This window comes from Stenella coeruleoalba (assembly GCF_951394435.1).
Source record: "Stenella coeruleoalba genome assembly, chromosome: 6".
NCBI lineage: Eukaryota > Metazoa > Chordata > Mammalia > Artiodactyla > Delphinidae > Stenella > Stenella coeruleoalba.
In genome coordinates, this window is record NC_137151.1 from 62,493,981 (window position 1) to 62,507,652 (window position 13,672).

General features: G+C 33.1%; 1 protein-coding gene across 1 annotated transcript in view; it reads right to left on the reverse strand.

Annotated features, from left to right (window-relative positions):
* LOC307187806 (sodium channel protein type 1 subunit alpha) overlaps positions 1-13,672 on the reverse strand; it is a 204,098-nt gene that overhangs the window by 20,222 nt on the left and 170,204 nt on the right. Inside the window, exons 24-27 of the mRNA XM_079924343.1 lie at positions 7,965-8,085; positions 6,017-6,171; positions 4,084-4,257; positions 215-337 (exon numbers count right to left, since the gene is read on the reverse strand). Coding sequence (XP_079780469.1) covers positions 215-337; positions 4,084-4,257; positions 6,017-6,171; positions 7,965-8,085 — 573 coding nt within the window. The remainder of the gene's footprint in view (positions 1-214; positions 338-4,083; positions 4,258-6,016; positions 6,172-7,964; positions 8,086-13,672) is intronic.

Genomic DNA, 13,672 nt, shown 5'->3' on the forward strand with positions numbered 1-13,672 from the left:
ATGAGCACGGCAGATAAATGATATTATATCATTTCAAGGGAGGCCTAAGTTCTCTTGCATATCACCTAGAAGTAAATATGCAACAGATAAAAGGAAAAAGTAGCAATTTGCAAGGATTTGCCATTCCTTTTGCATGCATGAGTTTTCCTTTTTTAAAATTTACTTTAATAATTTTGGCTCTATACAATACTTCAGGTTCTTTCATTTTCCTTACCCTCATCCCTTCAAAACGTGATAAGGCTCTTAGAGGTCTCAGAGCTCTTAGTGTCCTGAGAGATTTGATGGCGCCAAGTTCTGAGTAACCCAAGGCATTTGCTGTTAAACTGACCAATGAAACCTGCACACACACAAAAGTAAATAAATAGAATCATTGTCATTCAATTTGTAGTTACTATGTAATACAATAATTACAATTAAAAATAATTTATTTTATTGAAGTATAGTTATTTACAACATTGTGGTAATTACAATTTTTGTTTATAATTCCTCAGAAGATGAGTGGCTACATATTTTCAGTAAACCTTTTAAAATTTTAAGGAAATATTTTTAGTTGCATGCAAAGAAAGTAGCTTTCATGATGTTAATTAAAAACTAGTTGAATAAAAAAATTAAATGTCATGTGATTTAGTAATTACTCAGTTAGTTAGAAAACCTAAGTAAAAATTGATTTTAAAAAGGAAGAAGTCCAGGTATAGGAAAATGTCATTGATTATTCTTCCTTTATTTTATTAAGTTGCTGCTGAATTTAGGGCTTTGCCAATGGTTAGTAATAAAATATAAAAACTGCTATTGTACCAGAAAAAGCAAGAAATATCTATCCTGTGTTGGTATTTTCAACTAATTATAATTGATACCCACAGAAATTAATGCGCTGTCATATTAATTTTGAGGTTGATTTTTTGAAGATGAATTTTTGTTGTCTTGCTAATACTTTGTGTTTTCACTTATCTAAAGTTTATTCCTACGTAAATAATGTAACTTAAAAGTAATTCCATCATGAAACTTACTCAAAATTTTTATACTAATCTAGAGCTTCTGCCATGGTACTTGGCCCAAAATCGCCAGTCAATAAATGTTTACCAAATAAAGAAATAAATAAACTAACTTCATTTGCATGAAATATGCAACTAAAACTAAGAAATAAAAATTTTAGATGTGTAATTCTCTAAATAAAGACCAAAACTCTGTATCCAGAGTTAGAATTTCTTTGGTTTGAGAATAGCTGGTATTGGATAGTTCCAAATACACTGGATACTATTTTTGCAAAATTTTCTATGTTTAAGTGTATTAAGTTGGCTTATGTTTAATATGCTTTTTAGTTTACTTGAGATGTGCTATAATTCCTTTTGTCTTTTTTTAGAGTGCTATGCTGATCCTTATGAAGTAATTAAAATAGAACCGTGAAAAATAGAAGTATTATTATTGCAAAACTATAAAATTCCCTTCAGAATTATTTTCCTAAAATATTTCGGAAATGGCTATTAAAAACCAACTCGTAATAATAAATAAAATCATCATTCTTCCACTAAAAAATTCAGACATGGAATAAGCATAAAAGAGAAAAGCAAAGCTCAGGAATTTTCAAAAGGATTAAATTATATTTAGATTTAAAGCCTAGTGTGAAAAATTATGAGCAGTTGAAATATGATATAACTTCTAATGCTTGAAATCTCAAATATTAGAAACTTTCTCTTTGTGACATGCTGAAGCAATTATTCTTTTGAGGTTTCTTTCTTTTTTTTATTGAGGTATATTTGATTTACAATATTATATTAGTTTTAGCTGTACCACATAGTAGTTCAAAATTTTTATAGATTATACTCCATTTAAAGTTATAATAAATATTGGCTATATTCCCTGTGCTGTATAATACATCCCTGTAGCTTATTTATTTCATACATAGTAGCTTGTACCTTTTAATCCCCTACCCCTATTGTGCCCCTCCCCCATTCCCTCTCCCCACTGATAACCACTAGTTTGTTCTCTATATCTGTGAGTCTGTTTCTGTTTTGTTATATTGACTAGTTTGCTTTACTCTTAGATTCCACGTATAAGTGATAACATACAGTATTTGTCTTTTCCTGTCTGACTTATTTCAGGTCCATCTGTGTTGTTGCATATGGGAAAATTTCTTTTCTATGGCTAAGTAGCATTCTATTGTGTATATATATATATACATATATATATATGTATATACACATATCTATCATATCTTCTTTACCCATTCATCTGTTGTTTTTTTTAACAGAAGCTGTTGCGGGTAGGAGTTTATTAATTAATTAATTAATTTTTTTTGCTGTGTTGCGTCTTCGTTTCTGTGCGAGGGCTTTCTCTAGTTGTGGCAAGCGGGGGCCACTCTTCATCACGGTGCGCAGGCCTCTCACTATCGCGGCCTCTCTTGTTGCGGAGCACAACCTCCAGACGCGCAGGCTCAGTATTTGTGGCTCACCGGCCCAGTTGCTCTGCGGCATGTGGGATCCTCCCAGACCAGGGCTCGAACCCGTGTCCCCTGCATTAGCAGGCAGATTCTCAACCACTGCGCCACCAGGGAAGCCCCTATTCATCTGTTGATGGACACTTAGGTTGCTTCCATATCTTTATATTATTATAAATAATACTGCTGTGAACATTGGGGTGCATGTACCTTTTCAAGTTAGTGTTTTCACTTTCTCCGGATATATACCCAGGAGTGGAATTTCTGGATCATATGATAATTCTATTTTTAGCTTTTTTAGAAACCTCCATACTGTTTTTCATAGTGGCTGCACCAATTTATATTCCCACCAACAGTGTACAAGGGTTCCCTTTTCTCTACATCCTCGCCAATATTTGTTATTTGTGGTCTTTTTGAAGATAGCCATTCTGAAAGGTGTGAGGTGATACCTCATTGAGGTTTTGATTTGCATTTCCCTGATGATTAGCAATGTTGAGCATATTTTCATGTGCCTATTGGCCATCTGCATTTTCTCCTTGGAACAATTTCTATTCAGTTCTGCCCATTTTAAATTTAGCTGCTTGTTTGGTTTGATGCTGAGTTGTATGAGCTGTTTGTATATGTTGGATGTGAACCCCTTATCACTCTTTTGAGGCTTTTTTCAATTCACTCATTTCATAGTAACACTGTTAAGCTTTTCAAATAGCCCTGGGTTTGCCTTTTTTCAGAATTAAAGAGATATGATGTATATGCATGACCCTTAGTTCTAGAAATACTTTCCATAAGAAATCTGCATAGTTCTGCTGGATTATCATCTTTGGGTAATAAAACTGTTGCCTATGAAGTTTGTAATATTTCGAACACACTTTTCTAAAACTGAAATTATGCCAAACTTAAAACATATAACATGATGTTTACCTTTAACAAATCTCAAAGGCAGCCACTTGTTTTGGGTAGATGAAATATTAATCATTAGGTTTACAAACTCTGTGAAGGGCTGTTGGTACATTATGGGCTTGCTGCAAATCTACAGTTACACTGGGGAAACTCCTCATCACAGAATGAAGTAGAGTTTTTCACTACACCCCGTACATCTTATTTCCTATAATGGAGTTATAATCTATATAATCTACTCTTTAAACATATCCTTTAAAAACTTTGAGAAGATGAAAAAGAATTTTTAAAAATTGACATTAGCTTCCACCATCATCACTGTTTATTGAATGTCTTTAACTCTGTATGCACTAATATCATCATTTTACAGAGTCAAAAGCCAAGTAAGTTACTCAGTGGCACACAACCAATCAGTGGTGGGGCTGGGATTCAAGCTCGATTCTGTCTGATTCACAACGTAAGTAATTTAAACAACATACCCTATTTCACCACTCTCCCTACAAAGTTCTGATACGTTTTTTCCCAGCTTTTTATTCTAGATAACCACCACAAATCCCATCCCCCCATGCTAAATCAGTATTAAATTAGCTTATTTCTTACAAAAACTACACTATTATTCAGTGAATTAGTTTAGTGTCTACTAAGTAGCATATCCTGTCAGCATAACAGAGTGATCACAGATTCACTATTTTAGAATTAGTTTATAGATAAAACAAATTACCTTGAATGGAAGATAAAGATAGGAGGATACTTACATCAACAATTAAGAAGTCTAGCCAACACCAGGCATTGGTGAAATATGTCTGATAGCCATATGCCACCCATTTTAGAAGCATTTCCAGAATGAAAATGTAAGTGAAAACCTTATCAGCATACTCCAACATTGTCTTGATCGTCTTTCGCTGATCAATATATATATCCTCAAATGCCTATAAAGAAAAGTTATGCATTTTAGCTTTCTGAAACTATTATACTATTACAACTATTATGAGCTATTTTTTCTGACCACATATAAATATCTTTTCCTGATTTTATATATATGACACTTCATTGGAAGAGGAGGGTAGAGGAAGAGTAGCTATCGCTGTCTTTTCTTTATCTCAAAGATCTTTTAATGAATCAGGAGAAAAGTTATGCTCTCTATTGATATAACTGGAAGGAAGAAGTAAAAGCGTAACTCTAATGAATTAGTTTGACTTGTTCAGGAAATAGTTCTTGATGTCACATCTTGATGCTGCTACCCTAACTTGAAGTTATTTATTCCTTTTGTTTCATATCTTTTGCTTCCTCCTGTTGGCTTTTTTAATTTTAATTTTTTGCCATAGAAAGGAGGTTGAAGAAATAAAAAGTGAAGGCTTATATTTTTCATAAAGCAGAAATTGTAATTGATCATCACATTGCCTAATTTTACTATACAGTTGAGTTCATTTGTTCCCTTTGTCCCCTTCATTTTGTTGATAGTTTATATTTCTCAGCAAAGATATGGTGTGACAAGGATGGTAAGATGAATTTACTTCTCATTTAGACTCTAATAGGTATTCTTCTTCTAATATGAACCTCATTTGATATTTTATATCTAAGTATATATTCATTTAAATGGTGAAAAACTATTTCTTGTCTAAAGTGCCATGTAGATAAAATTTATTTCATCAGAGAGACATGCAGAAAAATATAGGCCTGTGTTAGAATTATACACTTTTAAGTTAAAGAAACCTAAGTAATTGCATTTCAATCAGGCAAGTTTTATCACCTTTCCATCCTTTATCTATCTATCTATCTATCTACCTATCTATCTATCTATCTACATCTATCTTATGGCTTAAGTAGTCTATTTGTGTCAGCATTTTCCTAAAATGCTATCTATATGCTATACTTTATATTTTTGTAAATGATTTTCATATAAATAGAAATTGATTCTGATGAACACTTTTATATAGAGAGAAACCAGTCCTTAAATAATCCCTTAGGCACGCTGCCCAATATTTATTTTTACCAATATCCATTGTTCTCTGAGTAGCATAAGAACAGTGGACCCAATTCAAAACGGACAGAGAAGTGGTTCCTAAGTACTTTTTGACTGTCCATAAAGAGATAATAATAGTATCATTCATAAACAAAATTCATCAGAACTTAGAAGTTATATATACCCAATCACAGGACTTTACCGTAGTTGCCATGCTTACTTTCTTGTTAAAATATGAGTAATTAAATACTCATGTTCTTTGGTTATAATGAATAAACTAGAGGGACAAATTTGGGGGGGTTACTTAATAATAAGCAAAAATTAATAAATAGCTTGTTAGAAGTATATGTATACATAATAAAAGTAAATCCAGAACTGCATAGTTATACATTGTATATAGTCTGTAAGAATGAAGTGGGGTAATTAAAGATGCACTGGAGATGGATAGAAGGGTGGGTGGGTGGGTATATGGGTGGATGGGTGTATGTATGGATGGATATAGCGATGCACATATGTTTAAGGAAGAAATCACAAATGGAGATAACAGTTTGGGGGCTATCAAACAGAGGTGATGGCTGATTCCACAGAAATGGATGTAGAATGAGGGTTCAGGAAAAATAATGCATTGGATAATAAAACAATGCTACTGAAAGGATTAATAAGTCATTAGTATTAGGTGATTCTAAGACTTGGCATTATAGCACGTTTGCTTAATATTCACTCACCAGAGCACCACTACTAAGGAGAATCATGAAAACAATGAAGGTCTCAAACCAGTTATGTTCAACTATTCGGAAACACGTTCTTCTCAGGTTCCACCATTGTTTTCCTCTCCCTTCCTCCACACTAATTTGACAACATTTGAATCTTTGTACACAGCCTGCAAGTATAATGTTCAAACAGGAGTAGGTAAATAACTTCTGCTGCTTCAATGATACCCTTTGGCGTGTCCTGGATTCATCTTCTCATTGCTACTGCCATCTCTATCTTGCTAGGATAACTCTCTAAGCCTGGAGTAGTAAGAGCACATCTATTAGCAGAGTGAAGTTGTGAAAATTATTCAGCCTCTTTAAACGGTTCCCTGGATAATACCTGTTTTTTCTGACCCAACTGCTATTGTCCAAGAAAGAACGTTGTAAAGTACAAGTACATGTTAAGTAGCTTTGCCTTGTACTACATCATCCTATTGCACTTTGTTGAAGTCACTCTAGGAAAGGACTTCAAAGTGAAATTAATAATAAGCAGAAAACGTCCCTTTTAAAGAGGATGCAGAGTAATAATATAGTTCTTACCCAACAATGCTGTTTATTACTGTTTAGGTTCTCTTGTGGTGCTCCTAGAAGAGCTTATAGAATTTTCAAGATTAATTTAGTCCACTAAAATGTGATTTGACTAGTCCTGCTTTGATTTGGTGTTGCCTTCTCTATACTGCTTTCACTCACTCTAACAAGAGTTAAATCAACAGGAACCATAATGGAAAAGAATATAAAAAAGAATGTATATATATAAAGCTGAATCACTTTGTTGTACAGCAGAAATTAACACAACATTGTAAATCAACTATACTCCAATAAAAAAATAAAATTAAAAAAATAATTAAATCAAGAGAAATTTGCGAGCACCTTTGTAATCACCATGGAGGATATTAAAAAAAAAGAAAAAGAGAAAAAATGTAAAAAGGTACAGAACGTGGACTTGCCCCCAGGAAACCTACAATCTGGTTTTTAAAAACAGATATAAACAAAAGAACCCTGCCTCAAGTCAAAAAAAAAAATCAGGTATGCTTGAAGAAAAGGGAGAAAGGAGGGGAAGGGAAAGAAGGGAAGGAAGGAAGAAAGCCAGTAAAGATATATATAACAGTTCAAATGAGAAAGAGAAGAACCCTCATAAGATAATACATGATTAGTTATCAGGTGAATTAAAGAATATCTTTATTTATAGCTGTTCAGAGGAATAAGAAGTTTTTTCCACCATGGTCGGATGAAGGTAGTTCTGAGGACTTTGAGTGATGTGTATAATTTATACAGGAAAAGAGGGAGAAAATATATATCAGGCCTATGAGGAAAAAAATCACAAAATAGAGAATATGCAAATATATTCATACCTTCAAAACTCAAATTCCCAAGAAACTCAGACCATGGGAAATACTAATCATGGAGGAAACAAAGCTCTTAGACTTATTGTCCATATTGTGCCAGGCTGAACTAGATACTGTGCAGGGATCAGGTATTGGGCAGTGCTTATTTCCTGTTTCACCCAGCAAGCATTGGAAAATAATGATTTTGTTAAAAAAATACATCTGAGCATTTGCAACTCATTTGACTTTAATAGCTAAAAAATTACTTCTAAAGTAACTTTTGTGTATGAGAATTTTGACTAGTGTTTAAGATGCCAACTTATTGCGAAATCACCATTTTATTTGAAATATTATAAATTAGTCATTAGTTTTGATTACATTAAAATATCTTTTCTCCATGTTCATGGTCCCTTACACATAATGGGCAGATATAACCAAACTATAACATGAGATTTTAAATCTGTTGGCATATAAGAGGTAATTGAAATAGATTGACTACAAAGTTCTATTCTGAGTGGTCCATTTTGGGTGATCAACAGCTAAAAAAAAAATGCACTCTATAAAGGGAAGATTAACATGAAGATCACGTTCTTTACCTTCAGTGAAACAGGCTTCAGGTTCAAGGGTTTCCTCAGGTTCCACTACAGGCTGTTCCTCAGCAGGTGCTCCAATGTCTACAGTGCTGCCTTCGGATGAGCTACTGCTTTCATTAAGTTTCTGAGCATGAGATGGACATAAAAAGTAAATCACTTTTATTTTGGTACCTAAGAAATAGCCTAGCAAGGAAGGATTAGTACAATGAACTGATTCTGGATTCTCCTTGAAATGAAGAGATTTTAAGATTAAAAAGAAAGAATGAATAAGAAGGGGAAATAAGGAAATCATCTATGGTAACTCCTTTACCATAATTTGCAATGTATGAAGTCAGACTGCTATGTTATGAAGTTTCAAACGGCCATCAAAAACATGTACTAAGCAAACCACTGTCCTATGAATTAGAGAAGCCCCAGAGGGAGGGGTGGGAGAGGGGAAGTTAGTGATAATCATTATCACTTTACAAATGATAAAATTAAGGTTTAGACAGGTTAAGTAACTTGTCTAATGTCATATAACCAACAAGTGAGAAAGCCAAGATTTGAGAGAATTATTGCTGAGCCCAAAGCCCATGCTCTGACTTCTGTGCAACCACGCTGTTTCTGAAATAAAAGAAACAGTGTATTCACATGCTTATAATTCTTCCATCAATTTAAAAGCGGAAATAAACCATAGAAAAACTATCAAGATGAGTCTAACAGATGAAGAGAATCTACCATTCAATCTTGAAGTGAAACACAAAAACAAAGGCACCTTGTTTATAACATAAACCAATAATGGAATTTTACATAATACATATATTCAGTGTCTTCATGAAAATTAATTCATCAGATGCAAAAAACTAACTTTTGGATATGTGTAGACATGAGTTCTATTTAATCTTTGTTTACAGTAATTATGCCAAACGAATTATATACTTGTTATAAAGCAAATGTCATAATAGTAACTTAAGCACAAGCAATAATAAAACATTTTGGTATAATATTACTTTAACTCACAGAGAAATTTTTTTAAAAAAAAAAAGACTGCTTGAAAAGTCTTTAAAATTTCTGAACAAATCCAGCTTTTGCTTATCACAGTTCTTCACACATAGTGCTAGATATCAGGCTCCTTATCAAACTTTGTATCCATTACTAAATATTATTGATAACCCAGATTTCAGTTTTCAGTTAGCAACTGTGAGTACTGATGTGAACCTAAAATAACATAAAATTAATTTATGTCTACTTATTGCCTCCCTAAATATCCTCCCCTGATGTGGCTTGCCTAGATGATGATAAAATAAATTGATACCTTTTTTTTATGTATAGTTACTCCAGGTCTTACTGGGTCAGACTTTCTCCAGATGAGAGCTGTCGCCAATATATCCAACTTTATTCTTAAGAATATTCTTTAAAATTATCTATTCTTGTCTTATAACCCAACTTTGTAATATGTTACCAGTTACTCTACTTCTAAGCATATTTTCCCTTTAATGCATACAGCTGGGAATCAATCTACATTTTGGAAATTTTAAAAGGATATAAAAGATGATTAAATGCCCATTATTAGTAGTCAGTTGGAAGATGTGCTCCTGGAAAGTTCCCAGGTATAGACAAGTGATATTCTAGATGTTTACAAATTAATTTCCAAACACATCTTAAGCAATGTAATTATATTCCATGATCTGCCTGGACTATGGCAGGAAAGTAGAAGTATGCCTAGTGTCACTTCAATTCAGCATGCTCTTAATTAAAGATGTCTTTTTTTTTCTTTTTTTCTATCCTAAACCTACTTTTTAAACCAAGTTCCTGATTCCGATTCTTCGCAATATCATTCTTTCAGCATCTAGACTCAAACCTCCTTGTCTTATTTATTTCAAATATTGACAGTAAAGTCATTTAATTCTACCTTTGAAATAACTCTTCTCTCAGTTTCATCTTCCAAATTCTTATGAACTCTCTGTTGACTACTGTCACTTTTTTTTGGACAGCTATAAATAATAAGTTCATCCTTATTCTCGCCTCACCTAATTCTAGACCTTTGTGGAACACAAAACCTGAATTATGCTACATGCCCAATAAATATTTGGTGAATGAATGATACCTCTGTTTCAGATATCACTACCAAATGAAATTTCTGTCTCCAACTTAGCTTTCTAACCAAATTTCCCAAATCTATCTTTCACAGAAGCTGTCCTTTAGTCAAGGTGAACTTCTTAATGTTCTCTGGCTTTTGCTTATAGTGGCTTTTTGTGGAAGAAGAATAATTACGCTCTCATCTTCAACACTTTATCGGCACAATTCTTTCGGCGCGTACTTCTTTTTATTTATCCCACCTCCATACTAACTGACTTACCAAGCTAACGATGCTTGGCATTTTCTCTGTAGAACACAATGACTGATGCCAGTGGTGTGCTGATATTTTCTCAGGAGGTGGGCTACACTCTAGTACACCTGTACATCTCTTCTTCCACCTGGTGAGTTGTGTACTTATCAAAAATAAGTTATGTTTGTGTTCAAATCAACCTGTACTATTGTAAATTAATGTAATTACAGAATTTACTCTTGCATAATTTGATAAAATGAGTTTGAAAACAAAGTTATTTATTGTATTCATAAAAACTAAGTTGAAATCATTGCATAAACTAAATAAAGACAAATCTCTCATACATATACAAACACATTAAAAAAAACTCATTGTAAAATTAGGTGTGAATAATTATTTTTAAAAAGGGGTATTGGGACTTCCCTGGTGGTCTAGTGGGGGGCACAGGTTCAATCCCTGTTTGGGGAGCTAAGATCCCGCATGCCATGGGCGTGGCCAAAAAACGGGGGGGGGGGTGTATTTGGGATATAAATTTCTGGAAGGATGCTAAATTCAGGTTGCCTTATAAGGTTCTTTAAAATCTTTGTCCTCTTTGAAAAACCTAAACTGGACTCATAGATGATGAATTACAGGTGTGGCTCATGCTAAAGTGATGATGCAGAACCGCAAACAATGAACCCAGACTGGAACAAGAGGCCCAAAGGCACATTTTAATTTAAGTATGTATCAATTTTCAAAATGAAGCAGTTTAATGTTTGGGATTGGTAGGAGTTTGTATACATTTCAGGAATGGGACATGATTACAGGTTCGAGTTTTAAAGTTAGTATTCATATCCGGTTTAAATACCTCCCTAAAGCAACATTTTGCAAAAGAAGCCTGGTAAACCACATCCTCGCTGACTCCCTTGATAGACCCTGATTCTTACACTAGCGAGGGAAACTTGCCCCACCTTTGTCATACTGACATCAGATAAAATGACAAGTGAATGTTAGAAAGACCAAACCACAGGCAAGTAGGCTCAGGCCAGTTAATATACTCTAGATAAATTATGCTAACCAGAGAAAAAAGTTAGTGTTTTTTCTATAAGTCCATACATAATGTAAATAAATAGAATTAGTATGAAAAAGAAAAGAAAAACACACAAAATGAAACAGATACAGAAGTGACTGAACTGAAGTTTGCCCAGGCAATGCACGGGAGGCAACAAGGGTTTTGACTGATGAGCTAAATAAAGAACATTAATAAGTAAAATTAAATAATAAATGTATTAAACAAATAGATTAAAATACATAAAAAATTAACAAACTGAACTCTAGCTTATTGAGTCATTGGCATCATCTTAGGATTCTGCTGACAACACTAAAGCTTGTGTGTTTTATTGATATTTTTTCCCTAAGAACCACGTGCTATACTAATATCATCTGCTACATTGATAATTCATTAATTTCTCTTTATTATGTTCCCTTTGTTTTGTTGTTCCTTTTCTAATTTCTCAAACTAAGTTCTTTGTCATGTTCTTTCATCCTTTCTTGATCATCCTTGTTAATAGTAAGACATTCAGTGACTGCTTGGTCCAATTTCATAGATTTTGGAAGAAGAAGTTCTTACTGTTTGGGAGGACATTTTTAATTTTTCAAGTGGTTATATTTTTTCTATCATTTTATTATTAATTTCTCATTTAACTGCATTGTGATTAGCTAATAACCCTATATGATATCTTCTATCTTGAATTTATTGGTATAATAGCCCTACAATGTCTGCTTGTTTGAATTTATTGAGACTTACTTTGAAATTTGTATAAATATATCAATACCATGGGCCACTGAAAATAAGAATTCTCTGTACATATAATTTTTGAGATAACATACATTTATAACATTTTTGCTATTTATATTATTCAAATTATCAATGTTCTTATTTAATTTTTCTTTGATTCATCACAGACTAAAAGAATGGTATTAAAACTCTCACAACCAATATACTTTTATCAATGTATTCTTATATTTCTCATTGTTGAAATCAAAGATGATGTGGTTCTGAGTTCTTTATTTGGTTGGAGTAATAACACTATTACTCAAAAAGGGAAGAATTTTTAGATGTATGGAAAGAGTCCATCTCTATATTAGCACATGAGATAAGAATTCAGATAAAATACTAAATAAATTGGATAACAGCAAAACTAAAACATTCTCAAAAAAGTACTTGTATTGATGTAAAAACCAGTAAGGACAATTAATTTTTCCTTTTTTTTTCTTACATTGAAATTTAATTTTATTTTGAAATTCACCATTCACATAATAAAGCAATTGGTTCTCATGGTCTTTGAGATTAATAGACTATTTAAATATCCATTTTAATGTTTATTAAGCCATTAATCAACCTTTAATTTACTAATTTCCAAATGAGCTAGTTCATTTAAAAATATGTATATTTTCCATGTAACTCTCAATAGCTCAATTTCTGTAAGGACTTATATTGTCCATGTATTTTTGGCAGGCTGACAATAAGTGAGCAGAGAGAATGCGGGAACCACAGCGTATCTGAAGCATCCACTTTGCCTTGTACATCAGGGCATTCAATAACCACTTAATAACTGCAACCCTGATGGGAAGAGCATTTTTCCTCCTCAATGGATTTATGCAACATTTCATGCTTTTTAAAAATGTTCTGTACTATAGTAAATGATTTTGACCTTGAGGGTGAAGCAAAACAAAGCAAATAGTACACTCCACAATATTTCTTTGAGTAAGTGATTAAATGGGTTTTTTTGTTGTTGTTCTCTGACTTGATCGTAGGATGTTTATGCTTTTATTTTAGACTTGGTTTGTTACAATGAGCTTATTTATAGTGTTTACTAGAAGTTCAATTTATAATGTGATAAAAAATATGTTAAAAATAAATCTGGGGCTTCCCTGGTGGCGCAGTGGTTGAGAGTCCGCCTGCCGATGCAGGGGACGGGGGTTCGTGCCCTGGTACGGGAAGATCCCACATGCCGCGGAGCGGCTAAGCCCGTGAGCCATGGCCGCTGAGCCTGCGCATCCGGAGCCTGTGCTCCGCAACGGCAGAGGCCACAGTAGTGAGAGGCCCGTGTACCGCTAAAAAAAAAAAAAAAAAAAAAAAAAAAATCTGGAATTTAAGGGTCAAAAGGATACAGAATATGTGTGTATATATATATATATATATATGTATACACATATGTATTTTTTATTTCTGAAAAAATACATATTTTAAAAGCTAGGCATATACTATATTAAAGGTGGAAATTTTACTGTTATATATATATATTAACATATATATTTAAGATATATATCTTAAATCATACAGTTGAGATGCCAACAACCTTAAAAATATTAGTATTAATATTTCATTGTATACACTGTGCATTAGTAAATATTTCTAGTG